General features: G+C 35.7%; 1 protein-coding gene across 1 annotated transcript in view; it reads right to left on the reverse strand.

Moving 5' to 3' along the window:
* LOC118274897 (small G protein signaling modulator 2) overlaps positions 1-20,755 on the reverse strand; it is a 104,827-nt gene that overhangs the window by 80,700 nt on the left and 3,372 nt on the right. The window contains 2 exon segments of the mRNA XM_050696775.1: positions 3,177-3,329; positions 9,471-9,583. Coding sequence (XP_050552732.1) covers positions 3,177-3,329; positions 9,471-9,583 — 266 coding nt within the window.

Below are 20,755 nucleotides of genomic sequence, written 5' to 3' on the forward strand. Positions count from 1 at the left end.
GGCTCAAAATAAAAAAAATTGTAGGTAATAAATATTACGCCTTTTAGCACTGCTTTTGGGTCTTAAAGGACTGAGACAATAAAGCGCAATACATAATTAAGTATATAATATAACATCCCACTTTCACAAGTTATTTAATAGGAGGTGAGCCTATTACCATATACCGGGTGGTATTTACTTTGGTATATATGGCAAAATTTCTCAGTAGCACGGATACTACTAAAAATCACCAATAGTAAAATATCCATATTGTATATTTGAAAAATTATATTTAAGCTGACTCGTTCTTACTCGACTGGCATTCGTATCCTTTGCTACCCAACCCTTTGCACACTAGAAATTAAACCAACGAGGCAGTAATTCGATCAGTATGAGTTACAGTTAGTCACAAATACGGATCATACATTCTGTAGTGTGTGCACACCTTAAACAAAGCGCTCAGTGAGAGCAAATTGGACTATATTTGTTTGAAGCTCCCACCCAGTTATGTGTTCATTTAGATAATGTCGTATACATTACGTGCATACAAATATAGCACCTATGTTCAACAAGGGAAATAAAGCACATTGTATTCTGCGTTCATATTATTAGGGTTGTTTTTCTAATGGCTCTGTTGCGGAATAGTCGAATGTTTTTCGTGGAACGTGATGTTTGTGCGTAATGTAATCAAAGATGGACGTGTTTGGAGGTTCAGGTGTGTAGAGGAAAAATGTCATTAGGGACGTTACGAGTGCATTGAAATATGAACTTAGAATATGTCGCATAGGGTTTAGATTTGCAACGGCATTGGCATCTTAAAACATCTTAAAACCCAGCTCTTCGTTTTTCGAAATTCGAACGCCTATATCGAGATTATTGCTTTTAATTATATTCTTTAACCATCTCATTAAAATGTGTGTCACTTATTCAGGATTTCCTTCATCCGAGCTTACCCTTACAAAAACAAACGTGATCAAACGCTTTACAGAGGATTTCAAAACAAGGAAACAAAATCCCTGACATCATAACAAAACAAAAGCTACATACATACATATGTACAAATATAATCTAAACAAGCACTGTAGCTACATACGTCCGAAAAAATACACCTTTTTCGGAAGCTATAGCTGACAGTTTTCTTCTTTTTTTTTTGAAAATCCAAATATGTTGTACATTTTAAAAAAGTATTGAGCAAGGGTGTAAATTCGCGGATGAACGAACGATGAGGCACTATCCCTTAACTCTTTTTTGCGTGCGTCTAATTTTGAAAACCTATATTAGTTTCTTAATTCAGTTCTATGATGCTTAACAACGTTGGTTTACTCACTATCACAATTCATATATTCCAATGATGTTGGAGAAAGAAAGCCCGAAGGTTTCATCTAATGTAATTTTTCTCTTGAATTTTGATATGTAACCTCTTTCCTGTCCGTATACGCGACACAATAGAAAACACATTGTATCTCGCTTAGATGTAATCCAGTCCCAGGAATACCAAGGGTTAATCTGGAAACTCGACACACATTCATAATATCTACATACATAAAACTCGGTTGTCGGTTATTGTACAAACAATGTAATTAAGCAGGTAAAGCTGGAGCTGCGGACTACCTAGCGGGTTTACCGGGGCTTCGGGTCGAAAAGCAGGAGAAGGAACGGGGTTGTTTTTAGTCAGTAAGAGTATGACACTCCCTTTCGCCTTGCCCAAACGGGAGAAGTCATTGGATGAACCCCCCTCAAAAAAAAAAAAACTCGGTTGATTGTACAAACAATGCCGCTCTAAGTAGGTAAAGCTGTTTGCCTTTAAACAACAATACGCGGTAAAATGCAAGTAAAGCCATACCATTTATCTAGCTTTGGGATCGTCCGATTTGCTTGTTTTTTTTTTCTTTCTGTGCTGTGTGGGATTGTTGGTTTTGATTTTATAAAGATATTTTGCAATATTTCAGCTGATATGTGTAGTAAATGTAATGTTATAAGAGTCCTTGTAGCCTCTAGTAATTTAATAACTTAAACTCTCAAGGGGCTTTACAAACCAAAATAACATTCTACCTTCTTTCTCAAAATTTGGACTAACAATCATTCCTATATTTTGTAATTAATACTCCGAATTCCTGCTAAATATTATTACTTTCTCCACAGTTTTTTATTAAATGAGACAAGTCCGCCACAACCTGCCAAAAGCGCTGCAACTCCAGGGTCCAAACCATGAAAATACGGGAACACTGAAGTCTGGCGCGTCGCAGGGCCACGAATCCCTGTCTGTCTTGGATTCCACAACAAATAAAATATGTACTGATATGGTTTCATAAGAAGAAAAATATTTCTCCACAGCTTAGAAAAAGCATCACAAATCAGCATATTCCCGCTCCACACTGTAAAACAACCCCAGGAAAGTTCTAGAAACATAATACTGATAACCACTATGTGCGGACGGGTCCATTTGACCCATTCCCTATTGGTCCACTTAAGGAAATAGGTGGAACATACGAGCAGGAACATTATTCTCCATTAGCACAACAAACTAAGGGAATTATGTGGCAGGGACGGCCGGGCAGAGTAAAATATACTACACATGGTATTCTGAACTTTACGTATGTGGGTTTAAATTGTGTTATTTATTGCGATGCGAATGAAAATCGAAGTTTGATTCAGCTACACTTTTTTAATGTATTTTTTATGATATCATTCACGCATGGAAGGATTAAAACTTTAATATCGAATTACGTCGTCAATGCATCATTATACACAGAAATATTAATTAAGTAGGTACATACATTTAAAAGTGACACATAATCAATACTTATCAACTAGTTTACGCTCACTCTGATTACAAAAGAATGAGTTAATTTAAAGATTAGATAAAGAAGATAAATTAAAGACACTGGCAGTATAGTCGACAACACCGTATGGAGACTCGGTTGCCATTCAAGAAGAAAAAAAAATTTATACTATAAAACTCCATAAGCCTGTGTAGTCTCGACTGCACGGTTAGCGCAGTGGCTGGGCAACCGGCTACCAACGTGAAGCGGGTTCGCCCGCACAGAGCAACTCTTTGTATGATCCACAAATTATGGTTTCGGGTCTGGGTGTCATGTGTATATGAACTTGTATGTTTGTAAACGCACCCACGACACAGGAGAAAATCCTAGAGTGGGGCAACGCTTTAAAAAAGCCTAAGTTCCTAAGCCACTTACCTTGGCAATCTTGTGTAGAAGAGCAGTGGTAGAACTGGTCTTGAATAGCCCGAGAGCCCGGCGCCGCAGTCCCTGCCCGAGGCACGCTTCCACAGCACCACACAGGGCGGTCACTCCGCCACTCTCCTCGTGTACGAATTTACGTGTTACAGCCTGTAACAAGGTATAATGATAAGTTGGTTTTGTTTTAAATTATTGAAATGAAGACATATTCGTATGACTGACATTGTATACATATAAAAATAATTGTAAAACTACGTTTAAAGAAACCGACTTCAAACGCGAACTAATCGCGGACAATACGTAAAACACGTGTTAAAGTGCAAATCCCCCATTTTTTTAAGTCAGATAATATACCTAAATCCTTCTCTTATGTGTGAAAATACTATTATTATGCTGAAAACCGCATTAGAACGGTTTAATCAAACGCGAGATACAAACATTCGTACATACAAAACCTCAGTTTTTTTAAGTCGGAAGTCGGCGCGTTTTGTGTTGCGGAATGCTGATCATGAATATGAGCCTCTAGCATGGCTTAAAACTAGTCGAGTTCCTCGTCAAACAAGTAAGCCGATAACATAATAATAATCTATTCATTCTTCTCTAGAAATTCAAAGGATAAAACTTGGCAAAGGAATTGTATAAGAAGACATTGAAGTACATAATAAAATATCCCCCCTCCCCCTTCCAATATGAAGGACTGATATGGTTTCAAAAGATTGAAAGATCTTCCACTGTTTGAAGGTTTAAAACTCAATTAATCAGAAAACAATTAGAGTACCAGCAACATTTTAAATAACGTTATGTTCTAAATAATAATTCCAATATAATAATAACTAGCTACTTCCGCGCGGTTTCACCCGCTCTGCTCGGCTCCTATTGGTCATAGCGTGATGTTTTATAGCCTATATATAGCCTTCCTCGATAAATGCACTATCCAACACAAAAGAATTATTGAATTCGGACCAGTACTTCAGGAGATTAGCGTGTTCAAACAAACAAACAAACTCTTCATTTGACGTTTCAAAAGTGCCTTATTTAGGATTAATTGAAATAAATGCTTTGACTTTTGACTTTTTGACTTCAGCTTTATAATATTAGTAGTATAGGTTACGTGAATTCGAAAATGATCATGTCTGTTATTTCCTCTAATGGATGGCAGAAAGTACGGAAATATATTAAATTTTTATGGTATAAGCCGGTAAACGAGCAAACGATCATGTGATCCGTCTATTCGTGCAATCAATAGCTGCCGCCCATGGACACCCGAAACACCAGAGGCATTAAAAGTGCGTTACCGGTCGGGTAGGAAATTAAAGGTTTTGGGGAATCGGGGATTGGGAAGATTGGAAAGGGGGCTAATTAGGTTTCCGAAACTCTCCGAAAACATGAATCAGCACACTAACATTATTGGTAAATGTGAAAGTTAGTTCGTTTGGATTTTTGGATGATTGTCCGTCAATCACGCTGAAACTACTGAAAAGATTTTGATAAAATCTCGTAAACTGCATCAAGCGTCTCCGCTAAATCAATTTATAGATTTCCAAGCTTCGTCTTCCGAGAACCGATATTAAGACTTAACAAGTTCCAATGTAAATCTCACTCCTCCACTGTTCCCTGTAATACCTAGCTGGAAACTCGTCGATAATATTAATCAAGAGACCAGCTAAGCTTCGTAAAGTCACAAAATGCACTCGAGAAGCTTAAATCGGGAGCCATATTGAATTTGTAACGACGTTCGTTGCAACGTTGCGTGTTGTTGATTAAATTTTGCCTGGAATTAACTGGCAACATTTTTTGTTTGTATATTTCTTCTTTGTACAGATACAACAGGACGATGTTAACGATATTCAGAGTGTGGGAAAGCTATGCTTCCGCACGAATGGCTCAGACACCGAAGTGATTCACGGCCTCACAGAAAATCGACGTGAAACAACGCTTGCGTTGTGTTTTGTTGTGTAAGTGAGGTTACCGAACGCCCAATTACTCACCTTAGAATCGTAACAATTGGCGTTCCATCTCTGCTAATCCCACGGGAGATAGGCCTAAAGTTATGTATGTAGTGTTTCCCTATAACTAGGCGAGATACTATTATATTACAATATAACATTAGCAGCACAATATTTGAACTGCACAACTTCTTTAACTCGGCTTAAACCCCAGTACATCGAGTCCAAGCCTTAATACTTGAGTCTTCAATAATGAAGAGAAAAAAGTACTTTACCAAAGATTAATGTTCCACAAATTGAAGCCGATATCTCTCGGCTTAAAAGAAAATCCTGACTTCAAAATTGAAATGTAATTTTCCATTTTGATTTTATCGAAAAGTATAAAAAGAAAGACTTTCTCTTTGATATCAGTTCCTTTATTTAAAGCCTCCATTTTTTATTATTGTATTATGTAATGTTATAGCGGGTTTTTTCTTTTCGTTTCATTAGCTTTGTTACAAGAGGCGAGTATATTTCCTTAAATTCTCTATATTGTGTTTTGTTGGTATTCATCGGTATTTTTTTCATTTGGTGGCATAATTCCAGACGTAATGGGCACAATTCCAAAAAAATCAATAATCCCAAAAAAATATATAATATACTCTTTCCGAGGCAAGATAGCCAGTCGCACTTACGATCACTCGAACAGGAGAGCAGTCTATCCTTTTCTTTTCGTTTCTATTAGTAAGAATAACTTGATGTCAATTTTAATGGTTGATCCGGAGCTGCGAACTACATAGCAGGTTTATCGGGGCTCCAGCTCGAAAAGCAGTACGAACGGAGTGCTTTTTATTCAGTAGCCTTTTCGCCTCGTCCAAGGCGGGAGAAGTCATTGGCTGAATTCCCCCTCAAAAATAAAATCGATTTTGGTTAGTGCCACTGCCTTACATTTTCTACATTAAAACTACATTTTAGTTATGACGTAAGTACGAAGTAAGTACAAGAAGTCTTTGTAAGTTATTACAAACTTCATAATACCTACACGAGACCAACTTAGAACTAGCGAATTTCTCACAAATTAGAGAACTCGGTAAATTCTTGTTAGGTCAATTAAAAGTTCTTTACATATTGCGACAACTGTGTGTAGGTTCAACAATTATTTATATTAAGTAGGAGTAAGTACAAGACATTAGAATAAAAGCTCCGAGTCTTACTTAGTTACCCTCAAGGCTCTATTACATGGGTCTACATACGTACGTACAGATAGATAGAAAAGCGAGACTTACATTTAAATATGTAGGATATTTACTCTACTTAAATTAGCATTTCTAGTAATATTTTTCTTTTGTCTTCAATTTCTGACTGCCTGCGTGCAGTATCGGTCCAGTTTTGTGAGTGACTAATTACACAACTACCGAAAAATGTTTTTTTTTTCACCTGATGGTAAGCCATCGCCGCCGCCCATGTTCCACAACAATCGACACCCAAAACAGCAGAATGTGAGTGTTTCACGTCGGTTTTCTGTGAGGCCGTGGTATCACTCCGCTCGAGCCGGCCCATTCGTACCAAAGCATGGCTCTCTCACACTTAAACAATAGGTATATTTTCTTTTGTCCTTAACTTTTGTAATATCGTGGCCAGTACACAGGAATCGCTTCAGTTGTATTTATGACTTATAACACAACTACCAAAAACATTTTGTATAATAACTGAAAATGTCACGTATGTTTGATAATCTCGCTACATAAATATTTCGTTTGAATTTCATACATAATATATGTATTATTTATTATAACTGTTTATTCTGTCGTACAGCAGTCATTTCATATGATAGATTTTTAATATGAACCCGAGCAGAGCGTAGGAAATTGAAAATGAGGCAGATGTCGGCATGAAGTGACATGCAATGGGAACAGATATTCTCTGTTATGTATTAAATAAGCATTTCCACAAAAGTGTTATTATGTATTACTATTAGGAATCTCATTGTGTCTATAAGCCCTAAAACACAATCATAAATGGAGCAATTTTTTTATCATCATACTTACAGGTTCAACCTAATACGATAGAGTACCACTTTATGCAGAGTAGAGTTAAGGTTTATTTAACTTCATCATTCTAAAATTTCTTAACTGGTCCGGGATATGACATTTCTTCACTATTGTAATTTTCAAACACAACACTACCTCCCATTAAAACCGTGACAGATAATTTTAGAACACCTTTTATATAAAATGAGACAGGACGCAAACGAGCAATAGGATAACCGATAAACAATCAGACTCGCCTGTGGACACTCGCAAATCCCGCAACACCAAAGTAGTCACATGTGCGTTGCCGGCCTTTTGGAAAAGAATTGATTTGAAACCCTAATATGTCGGGCATAGGTATGTATTTATACTGGATACCTACATTAACCATACTACAAAAACATCACTTGACAAAGTTGATGCTACTCTCCTAACGAGTTAGAGCGTGCAAAATAGACAATAAACAGGTGTTTTGAATATCAAAAACTTATTCGACAACCAATTGTGTGGCTGCAAACTTTTAACGAACACCTCTACAATACGGGAGTGAAGTTGTTCTGTCTACTTAAGTGGTGGGGGGTAAGTACGTATAAACAGCTGGTAGTTGGTGGCTTGTTATATACTTACTTAAACTGTGCCGTGCAACGTGTGTTTTTATTTTTAAGGGGGCAAATCATCTAATAACTTCTCCCGCCTGCGTCTACGAGATGTATTCGATTCTTAGTCTCGCTAAAACTCGAAAATGGCTGGACTTGCATTAGGGTTACACAAACGTATTCTACTCGATCGACTCGATTGCTTGATGTATTCAATACTCGATCGAATACACCAACCAACCCTGTACCCTTAGCACGAGTTTGCATTGTGTTGAACGAGAACGAAACGAGAGCGAATTCGGCGCCCTAATGGGCCAGCTCGAATAAACCAACCAATCAGAGTGCTAAACGCGCTCTCGTTTCCATTACTTTAAACGTAAAGCAAACTCGTACTAATATCACTGTTATTACCATACAGCTTAGCCTTACACCAGACCTAGCCTTAACTGGGTCTAAACCCAGCATCTGTCCCTTTAGTCAATGGTCACGTTTATGACATTTTAATAAACTTCCAAACATTAAATCTCATGAAGGAAAACTTACTCTGAATTAGCATTTAAGTAAATATTCCGTGGGTCTAAGGTCCGAGCTTAACTGAATATTAATGTTTTACCCTTAAATTGTTTCAACACTGAATTAATAAGTACCTACGTAAAAGGAAAAGGGTTTAAACACTGAATAAATTCGTGGTCTCATGCGCAAACAGGCGCCATTTCGACTGGCTGCCATGCAACGTGTAGCGGGTTCGATTCCCGCACGAAGCAATTCTTTGTGTGATCCACAAATTGTTGCTTCGGGTCTGGGCGTCATGTGTATGTGAACTTGTATGTTTGTAAACGCACCCACGACACAGGAGAGAATCCTAGTGTGGGGCAACGTTTTAAAAAAAACATTCCATTGTATTTCTTGTAGCTAAGTTAATATGTTTTTGTTAAGTAAGTAAGTAAGCCTTGTAACTTGATCCCACTTACACTGACTTAGGCTGTCTAGACTATAATTAGTGGCAGAACTGAGTACAATAGATATATTTTACGAAATCTTTTATAGCCTAAAATGTGTGTTCTGTTGTTATTCAAATATCTTGTATAATATAATTCATTGTTGCTATTACATTAAATATTCTTTGAAAAGACAAAAGACTCTCAGTACATTAGTGTATGTCGAATTTTTGTTACTTATTATAAGTACTTATCCCATTATAGACATAACGCTAATGTCATATCGGTATGGGGTATAAATAATTCAAGTCATAAATTCAATACTGCTAGTATATGAACACTGTTCCTATTGGTCTACTTGGTGGTCTAATTAAATATCTTATATCAAAATAACTCGGGTTTTATTTCCTGACACTATAACCCTCTAAAGCACGAACCGATTTTCACGCATTCTTTTTGCATTCGTTGGAAAGGTCTTGAGTTCCGTGAGGTTTATAGCAAAGAAAATTCAGGAATAACTCAAGAGAAAAGCAGGGAAACAGGGAAAATCATAGGTGGCGAAAGGGAGTTCGCTGGGTTTGCTAGTTAAATATAATATTCTCAGGCTCCCTACCGAGTGAGGATTACTTGACCTTAATGAAAGTAAGTTTCTCCCAAAGGATGTAATATACCCCAATCCTGAGCAGTCCCTGCTAGTCAACAGTTCACTTCGGAACAATAGGACCTACCAAACCCCAAAAAAAATTTGTGTACAGTCCATGCGTCAAACACGTAATATAAACAGGATAAAAGTAATAAATACCTCTTCCATCAACTGCTTGACCTCCTTCTTGACAGCAGCAATGAGCCGCTCTTTCTGCTCCGCGCTGGGGTCCGCGGGCGCAGCAGCCGGCATCTCCTCCGACCCGCCTTCAGCTACGACAAATGCACTATTGTATTTATTAATATCAACATCATTAATTTTACATTTATTCATTGTTTTATGTACACACATATAACACAAATAACAACACATTATTAAAAATTAAAGATAAATATGTGCAAAAATAAATGTTATCACTTTAATAATAGACTTTTAAATATTTATGATATTTAGATTACTGGTCTATGATATTTAAATACATATATGTAAAATACCCCAATTTTTATTAAATTTCGATATATTGTTGTGCATCATAATATCGTTATAATAATCTTTTAATTTTGCTATCTTTAGAATACAATACGAACCAAATTACAACGTATCACAGAGTAAAATTATTTCTAAAATAGTTTAAATATCAGAAAACTAATCTGCGTGGACCTGATTATTAACACTAGCTCTAGAGTAGACCTAACCGTATCAAACACTATTTTAGAAACAAAACAACTACACGTAGTATCATTCCACTGAGCCAAATTAGCAATTTGGATTTACCAAATACCGTGTCTATAGATTGGGTAGCACTATAGCAGCCAATATTCGAAATTCATTAGAGGTCTGCCATTCAACTGTACACTTTGACGAACTGGCTTCATGGTTCATAATTGATATTCCTCAAGTACCTACCTATGTATCGATATTAAGATGGTACCCAATTATTGGAACATTTCTCTTGAATTGATCTGATTAATTGTGATACCAATTTATGTACATTTAAGGATTTCGAATTATTTGTATTTTTATTTGAAGATAAGTTAGTAACCGTATTTTATGGTTTGACGTTTTAACCAGTTTTTAAAATTGATATAATCATAAGCAGATTAGTTTGAGAAAACTTAGTTATACTTAGAACCTGTTTCACAAAGTCTGGATAACCACTAGTCTCAGACAAACTTAAATTAAGAACGTAATTTGTATGCACTATCTGTCACATAAGTTTATCGGGCACTTATATGAAGGTGGTGAAACAGGCGCTTAATTTTGTTATGATTCATCTATCTATAGACATGTACTATTATATTATGGATCAGACAAAGTCAATAATTTATAGTATCAATGGTATCGAATTAAAAAAAGTAAGATGTATATTTTTATTATATAAAAATAAGTCAGGTTTTTCTTTCTGACGCTATAACTCCAGAACGCACGAACGCGAACCGATTTCCACGGTTTTGCATTCTTTGGTAAGATCTCGGGCACCGTGAGGTTTATAGCAAAAAAAAATCAGTAGAAATTCAAGAGAAAAGCAGGAAAAAAGGAAAATCATTAGTGGCGAAACGGAGTTCCCCTGGATTGCTAGTGCCATAAAAAATTTTAATGTATTTTTTTTACCTAGATCGGTTTCTTACCAAATTACTTGATCGATTAGGTATAGTATAGATACCCATTAGGGTGTCCCAAAAAAATAAAAGTCGGTATTTTTGAACGCATACCCTCTAATTATTTTCGAATAGTGTCAACATACACGTATATAAAGTTTCATTTACCTAGAAGCACAGTAACCCGTGCCGACTTGCCTTGATACATGTCAGTACTTGCATATTTTGACGCGTCGGAGTTATCGTATCGCAGTGCTTGTTATTACTTGTTTGATTTATTAGTGAACATATTGTTTTCGTTTTGTCAAGACGTCAGGGGTATTACGCAGTTCTAAAAAGTGCATATTCTCCATAGGTGATGTATAACATCAAATTAGCGGTTCGAAATTGCACTCCAATTGCCAAGTATTGGCAGTTTTGATTTACAACATTTGCAAAGACAATATAATCAATGAAAGTGCAAACCTAACTATTCCTGAGTGCATTATTTATTGGGAAAAAGCCCGTATATCAACTAAAGCATTACCCAACTATGTTAAGAAGCTAGTAACCTTATACCAAGTTTGGAGAGATCTACAAAAAAAAAATGCGAACAAAACCCAAGACTTATTTAAACGGCCTCCTCAAGTTTATTTCTAATTTGGACAATTTATTCGACAATGCATATCAGATTCGATGTTCAATAAAGATAGATGAAGATAGGATCTTCTTGCAGCGACAGAAAGAGTCTGGCAGGCCTGGTCTCTTAGCTGGAGTGGACAAAAACCGGAGCCTTGGTAAACTCGCTAGGTAGTCCGCAGCTCCGGATCAGGTATCAGCCCTACTGGGCCCATCTATGGTGGTCTGATGGCTCTTTGTACCGCACGGGTCTGGTTCTGATCGGGCGGCGAGCTAATTTGCTCGCCGTCCGCAGACCCGTACTTACGGTGGCCAGAGATTGTTGCGCAATCCCTGACGCCCGGAGTGCCTCTCGTGACGGTTAGATCTTGAGAAGATTCGTTTCCTTACGCGTCCCGCTTCTTCCTTAGCTAGCATGGCTGCTTCGCAGAAGGAGGAGATCGCATCCCAGTCTCCCTCGCTCCGCACCATGGATTGAACCAATGCCGGACGCGAGAGGTCGCCGTCGCTGAGCACATCCCTGAGGACACGGCGGTGCTCAGCCCATACAGGGCATACCGCCACCTATACACCAATATGTTCCAACGTGTCCTTCAGGCGGTCACTAATGAGGCACTTGGACTCAACATTGATGATTATTCCATATGTAACTCCTCCAAAAGCAAGGCCTTGTTCGATCATTTTAAAATTGATGACAGTTTCCTACACTAGGTCCTATTCATGGTCAAAGAATGCTATTTTTCTACAAGTAAAGGCACAAATGTTAATACTGAAGCCGTAAATGATACAGCCAATGAGGGAGCAGTGAAATTAATGCAAGATTTCCACGAAAAAAATCACACTTGGAGAGGAACAAAAACAGTTTTTACTATGTTGCGTACAGGAACACAGACTGAAATATCCTGACTGTAGAAGAATGCCATTAAATTTTATATATAATATTATTTTAATAATTTTAATAATAAATAAATATTTACAGTAATAAAAAATATTAATTTATAACGTTAAAGCTAACTTAAAATGATTTTCCTTACAATCTCCATACAACATTTTTCTTGAAACTTTGACATCAAGTCGGCACGGGTTCCCGTTATCATATACCAATGATATTTTTTATTTTAGTTATTATGGTCAAATAGAAAAAATATAGAGGGTATGCGTACTTAAAATCGAAAATTTTTTTTTCGCCCTACTTGGCTGGGACACCCTAATACCCATACGTAGTATGAAAGATCTATAAAGCAACATGTACAGGGTAAATCGATTATACATTATAGTATACGAGTAGGTATATACATGTAGTATGAAAGATCTATAAAGCAAGATGTACAGGGTAAAGAGTTGGGTACACATAGTGCTAGTGCTCTGAAATTCTCATACAAAATTGATATAATTTTCCAGTCAAGGACCTTTCGGGATGTGACCTCAGGAATACTCGCTACCTCAACGCCAAAGAGATACTTTATACAGAGTCATTCTTGGAATTCTCTTTGCTCTCCACAAAATGTTCTCACAGTTTTAGGTTTAAATTGTCTATTTTCTCTTCTATTAGAGGAAAGGTATTTTACATTTTGCTGTCCCTTTAATCTTGTATTTTTGAGTTTTAATTTATTTATTTAATGAAAAGGAATTTTGTGGTGGTCTTATTAAAACAACACTTGAAAAAACAAGATTTTAGTACACATTATTAAAGTGTTGGCATTCAAAAAATATTCTGTTTCATAACAAACTCAACTGTTACTGAAAAACCAACTAAAACGACAAACGAACAAAGTCTAATTTTGCACAATTTAATATCATTGGCATCTACAACAGTTATCTAGTCTAGCATCCAATCTTAATTTGCTCGATTAATCCCTATTCAATGCTACGGCGTAGCGTCGTAGCGATGGTTACGGCGTAGCAGGTGCTACGCGATAATAACCGTGCGGGTGAGACGCAGATTATCGTGAATGTGGCACCTGGCTTATGTGCAGCCTTGAATTAAATGTATTATGGTCGCTCTTTAACGTTATAAATGTATATAATAATGCATTATGTTATGTAAAAGCGATATAATATGCATTGTTTAATAAAGTATTTGTAAGACCATAACTTTTCGGACATAATTTTGGTTTGGCAAGTAGTTTTTTTCACACAGCATTTACATTTATAATATTAATAAGATACTGTTAAACCATCCACAAGAATCTCATTGCACTCATATAATATTATGTCATATGAAAATTCATTCAGTAGTTTTTAGATTACCACGATCAAATAAATCGAGTTTGTTCCATTAGTACCATGATTACCTAACCTGCTTTTATTTTAACAAGGGTAGAATAATGAAATTATTTTCTGCTTAGTATAAAATAAAATAACAGAAGCGAAGTGAAGTTATGTATGTATGTGTATAAAATAAGATAACCAACCTAACAACTGAATAACCATTCTTAAAAAGATTTTTTAAACGACACCACACCAAGACATTAACCTCATTTAAAAATAATACCTACTTAAACAGTGTCGTTTAGGTAAAATCTCCGCAGTGAAAAAACACACTTACTTCAGCAACAATGCCTTTTTAATTAGTATAATAGCTTGTAATTAGCCCTCATTAATTAAATGAGAACAATACTCTATGGCACCTTTAACAAAACCACTTTCATGGTAAATTTCCTTTGTTTTCAACTTCAAACGACAATCGTACTTTGTTAGAACTTTTTTTCTCATATACGAGTTCGTTTTGTGAAGAATCTGAAGTGCTTTTAATCAACCATGGTGGAATAGAGAGGTATTTTTGTCTTTTTCCGGTTCATTTCTTGGTTTCTTTATTTAGCTATGATATAAATAGAAAATGAAAATATGTATTTAATATTTCTTTATGCATAGTCGACGTCCAATAGGATGGGTACTTAAATAAATAGTGAACACAATCCAACAGTCTCTAGATTGTTGACAAATAATATTTTTTAATAAATATCGTGAGACATACTAAATTAACTAAAAAAATAATATTTTCTTCTCCGTCATCATACTCGTCGATACGACTTAGTATCAACTAATCTTAACACTGGAAGATGTCTTATCTAGCAACTACTTTAAATCAAAAGTACCTTTAACCGACGAGTATGCATATAAAGACTGAAGACTGTTGAGGAAGCGAAAGAGGTATGTAAGATTCGTAGCAATTGGCGTTCCATAGTCTCTGCCTATCCCCTTGAAAGACAGGCGTGAGGTATAATGTATGTAAATACGTACTACATAGAAAGAAGGGTATACTACATAGAAAACTAAATTTTAAAGCATAGCAAAGAGACAGGTGTGGAGTTATGTATGTATTTTAAAGCATTGTTTCCTTTAAAACTTATCACTTTAATTTCACTGTAAACCTAGGTATAGATCAGTCTATCCGACTAAGCAAAGAGCACACGGCACGTTCCAATCCGTTACGGGGCAAATATTTGTCTAGTTCGTATTAGTTCCGAATGTGGGCGTTGTGGGCTCTGCGTTTGTAGTACAACCCTATGTTATATAGGCTGTCGACCTACGCATAGTATTTTATGACAAAGGGGTAGGCAGAAGTGCACGTTAAATGTAGGATTAAACCACTTTGTTTATTAGGTGTTATAACTTTCGTGAGACATACTAAATTAATTATTATGTTTTTCGGCGTTCTCACGTAACTATTTGACGAGGAACTCGATTAGTTTTAAGACATGCTAGAGGCTCATGATGCAGTTCTTAATTTCCAAGTCCTAAAGTATTATTCAAAAGATCACTTTAGTTAATAAACAGTGTACTATAATGCTATGTGAGCCTCTAGCATGGCTTGAAACTAGTCGAGTTGCTCGTCAAACAGTTGCGTGAGTGAGCCGATAACATAATAATTATTTGTATAATTTTATCAATCTTTATTTTTTTTAGTTGATGAATCTAATCAAACTTTATATCTACTAAAACTAAAATAAATGACAGCTGAGTAAGTAGCAAGTAATGTTAAAAAAAACAACTGAGGTTAAAAAACAAAGATTCGACGTTTCCAAGCATAATGTAGACTCACTGCCACCTTTTAAGTTATTAGAAGAAAATTCGACCCAAAAAGGTTTATAAGTACATAAACGCTTACGTTTAGTCACAGGCCATTTATCAAGTAAGAAGTGACGAAGGATATTTTATTCAGAATCCATCAATTTTGTAAGAAGCGCTGATCGGCAAATTTCCTAACACAATTTTACCGACCGGTTAAAAAATTAACGAAACGGAAATTTCTTTTTTTCCGTTTTATTTATTGAGTTATAAACCAGTGAGTAATGAAAGTGAAATATTTAATCTTTTCCAAAATTAAATATGTGTTCCAAACAATTTTTAATTTTTTTTTTTCGTCTGTTTGAAGAAGAATTTTTAATTAGGGCAAGAAAATATGGCTCGTGGAAACGCGAGTAAAACGAAAACTTTGTATCATTTTATTACAACATTTTGTTTTATGTTTCATTTTAATTAAAATATCGCGTAAAGTAAAGTATGTAAAGACTTTATTTTGTTTTATAAAATAAAGATATAAAAAGTAAGAGAAACGCGTACTATTTTCATTTTAGAATTTATGTAATACCCAATTTATATACAACTTCTTGCTTTTCTTTTATTTATGGTATAAGCCAGTTAACGAGCAGACGGATCACCTGATTGTTAGCAATCACCGCCGCCCATGGACACCCGAAACACCAGAGGTGTTACAATTACGTTGCCGGCCTTTTGTTGGGGAATTGGGGATTGGAAAAGGGGGTAATTGGGCCTCCGGTAACCTAACTCACACAACGCATGCGTTTTCTGTGAGGCCGTGCTATCATTTCGGTCGAGCCGGCCCATTCGTGCCGAAGCATGACCCTCCCACACTTCTTATTTTGATGTTCAATGTTCATAATACAAACTCAATTATGTAGCCAAACTAATTACATATCTAATACAAGTTAATAAGTAATATTTTACTTTGTACATAACATTCATAGACTAACAAACAGCCATGACCTGGCCTGGACGAGTATCCGTGTAATTAAAGTTTTAATTATAAGTAATCCCATGTTGATTGTCAAAATGTATAATTATCGGACGAAAGCTGTTTCAGTGTAAATATTTAATATCAACACAGCTGTAATTATTCTCAGTAAAGATAGTATAGATTTTGTATTATAAATTGTTAGGAAATATGTTAAAATAGTTGTTTTATGATGTAGTCAGGAACAATATGCGCGATAATTGTTCCGGGCTATGGGTCCCTGGTGTGGTTCAAAACTGGTCGAGTTACCTTGATGAACAATTTCGTGTGTTAGTCTTACGACGTAGTCTATTGTATTTTTACCAGGACTTGGTCACAGCTGCGGACTACCTATCGGGTTTATCGAAGCTCTAGTTCGAAAAGCAGGAGTAGGAACGGGGTGGTTTTCCGTAGTCAGTAAAACTCCACTGACAGTACCTCTCGTCTCGCCCAAGGTGGGAGAAGTCATTGGATGATTTTTTTTTTTAAAGAGATAGCCATATTCCCTAGTCTTTTTCCATGAAACTTTAAAGTTTTTGGAAGATTTCATCATCAACAAGCTGTTGCTGACAATACATTAACAAACAAGGAATGTTCTAAAAAAAAAACACTGTAATTATAAAATTATTTGTTTTTTATTTTTTCGGTGCAAATAAACTGTTTTTCTTTCTTTCTTCTTCTTTCTATATACGAATGTGAGTAGGTACACTAACAACAGGGTGGATTAAAAACGGTGCCCTCAAATTTGAGTAACGTAGTCGGGTCGGGTTTAAGGGTCCGAAATGGTACGATCCCGTTACACGCGCCGAAAATCGCGTGCTTAACTCAAAATGTGCGAAGAAAGTCCACGTTTTCTGTAAAAGCTCTTATGTCGGCACTATAAAGTCTATTTTCGTACTAACAGCATACTAATCCGTACTATTTTTGGCAACTGGTAGTTTTTATGATCCGATTTGGCTGAAAACTTCACACCTGTGTTTTAGGATATTACTTTTATGAATTATCTGATTTCTTTAAGCGTTACTTATGTAATAATCGTTTCAACTTGATATTTCTACCAGTTACGCTGATCGTAGTCACATGTGGACTAGATGAACACAATCTAAACTATCTGTTTTTAATTAATTATTATGTTATCGGCTTACTCACGTAACTGCTTGACGAGGAACTCGTCTAGTTGCTGTTCATATGTCTTTGTAATATTGAAATAACCGCCAGCTAATTTGTGAAATGGCTGGACTGATTTTGACGGGACTTTTATTGGCATATAGCTGATGTACTAAGGAGTAACTTAGGCTACTTTTATTAAACACAAAGACCGTAATCTATGCGACTGATGACGTAAGCAGCAGCTAGTAATTTGTAAAAATTTTACGATAGGAATATTATTCTCTATAAAGTTGAAAATCAAGGTAAAAGTTATAAAACATACAAGTACAAGCAACCAATTTACTCCATGAATAATAAATTGGAAAGCAAAGAGAAACGATCCGTGTGAAACACTACCATTCATTCAATATTCAACCTACATGAGCACCAATCTCCTTGGTAAAAGGTCAGGTGTAAGGAGATCTCAAAAGCCATCTGTTCCTGTCATGAGCTTTGTAACAATTCTAGATAAAATATCTACACGATTCTAGTATCTGCCTTTGTATATACCTCCAATTATCCACAACAAAGTACAACCGTAAATCCTAAAGCCCTATCTACCACCATTTCAAATAATCGATCCCATTTAATTGTCTATTATATTACTTAGTACCTGCGCCGAGAATACGGCCTGAGGAAAATCTGTGACGCAAACATAATTATTGGAAAACTGCCAAACTAAACTAAAAGCAGCCGAAAGTAAATAATTATTATCTGTAATCTCATCTATCAATATTAATTACACTGAAACTCGATTACATAAAAATCACGAGAGCCAACATTCCGAAATAACGTTTTTGCAAAAGTCGATTTCGTACCGGTAAATTTGAAATTCGAACGTTCCAGCTCTATGGATTGGTTTACTTTTTTATTTACGCTCGCTGCGAGGTAAACGCTTTTAATTAATTCTGTCAAAGGCGTTTGTTTGTTTTCGATTAATGTAAAAATATTTATAGGGAATTTGCTGTTGCTTACATTTTCTGTGAGCAATTTTATTTTATGCAATATTTTGTTACGTGCTGTGGGTGTTCCTAGAAATTGTTTGCGCCAACTTCAAAGGAGTAAAAGAAACTCTGAGTAAAGACGTTGAGAGTGTTTATGAATCAACAACTTGGAACGCTTATTTTATATTTCTTCTTATTTTATAAAGTAGAGCTTATACAATATTTTTATTGTGCGTCTACCAGAAGTTATGTAACCAGAAAAACCTAACATTACTTGGCATAGTAACCCATTACAAATTATATGAAGATAGAAACGACTGAGGTTTAATAGGGATCATGACGGGGTATGAACATTAAAAATCTTATTAGTCCGTCAGTTAGGTATCTAATGAAAAAATATTAGACACTTGTCTTTTTTTATTTTGTCATATGAGATAAGTTAATGAGATCAAAGTTTAGCAGAGAGAAATAAGTAATTTCTACGTATAAAATGTACCTAGAAGTGAAGTCACGCGATATTTCAAATCGATATATCTTCGAAAGTATTTGTTTCCGTACGAAAGTAAAAACGTGTCTAAAATCTTTTAAAATAATCTACAAGACGGTCATTAAAATAAAAATTTGGCACGTAAATACAAATTAAAAATACATTTCTTTTAAATCTTTTACTACTACCAGAGGAGTGATTAACAAACTAATCTTTAACTTCAAGAATTATAGAACGTATGCACTTTATGGATTAAGAATAAAAGTTACCGTCTCGTAGACCAACTATATATTCTGCTAAGCTCTAAATCAGTTTCCTACCAAAGGATATTAAACTGCGTAAGTCTCAGATTTACGTACTTAGAGCCTACAATATGTGTTGACATTTACTTATAAAAACTTTTTCCATATGAAAGGATTTAAAGGGAAAATGAGCACACAACTGTGTTAGGCGGTGAGTGGATTCCGCCATTTTGGGAAGTTTTGAAGTCTGCGGACTGCCTAGCGGATTACCGGGGCTACGGCTCGAAAAGCAGGAGTAGGAACGGGGTGGTTTTTAGTCAGTAAGAGTCTGACACTCCCTCTCGCCTCGCCCAAGACATTGGATGATTTTCCCCTCAAAAAAAAAGTTGTAAAAGAAACTGAAAAATAAATGCAACGTCAACGTCACGCCTTTTATCCCAGAATGGGTAGGCAGAGGTACACATTACGGCACGTAATGCCACCATGTACACCTACTTTTCACAATTTGTGTTATAAGTCCCATGTAATAGGGGTGAGCCTATTGCTATATACTGGGCACAATTCCAGCCTCCGTGCTACTACTGAGAAATTTTCGAAAAGTATGCCTAGTAATACTTTGCCCAACACGGGAATCCAACCCGAGACCCCTTGTCCGGCAATTGCGAGGTAGTCGGCTGAAAAATAAACTATTAAAATTATTAATTTTTAATCATTTTCTTGCCTCTTTAAAGTCATGTAACCTATTCCTTGTACTTAGAAGGTAGTACCTACGTACTGAAGGGTAAACTAATTATATAGTCATTACTTATGCATTGCCACGAGTGTGGAAAATGTATTGATAACGTTCCGTTCCACTTACATAATATATTAAGCGTACGCCCTAATCCTCGACGGAGACTTGTCTCTAACCCTCCAGCCTTCGGGAAATCCGTGTAATCTTTAGTAAACTGTTCGTTTCACACTTTACATGATTGCTAACGTTTTATTCTGGTTCATAGAATTATTGTGTACTAGTGTTTTTATAATCGTAGATAAAATCGCAAAATGATCGTAGGTATATTTTTCTATAATGGCAATAGAACATTTTTTCACCGATTAAAAAAATCTGTTTTATTTTTTTCAGTCGTAAAAAACAAGCTAAAGCTAACAGCTACCATATTCTTTTTCACATGGGATATCTTTAATTATTGACTAGAGGTTTTTTTACTGAACGTAACAAAAATAGACGTGTTTATTGATTTTTTTAATGAATAAGTATCATATTATTATAATTTTGTCACACCTAAAAAGATTTTCCCTTGTATGTATATTGTACATTTGAAATTAAGAGACAAAAGGAGATGTATTGAATATATTGGTTGATATAAGTATTTTTACTCTGTCGAATGT

The sequence above is a fragment of the Spodoptera frugiperda genome, chromosome 11 (genome assembly GCF_023101765.2).
Source record: "Spodoptera frugiperda isolate SF20-4 chromosome 11, AGI-APGP_CSIRO_Sfru_2.0, whole genome shotgun sequence".
Lineage (NCBI taxonomy): Eukaryota > Metazoa > Arthropoda > Insecta > Lepidoptera > Noctuidae > Spodoptera > Spodoptera frugiperda.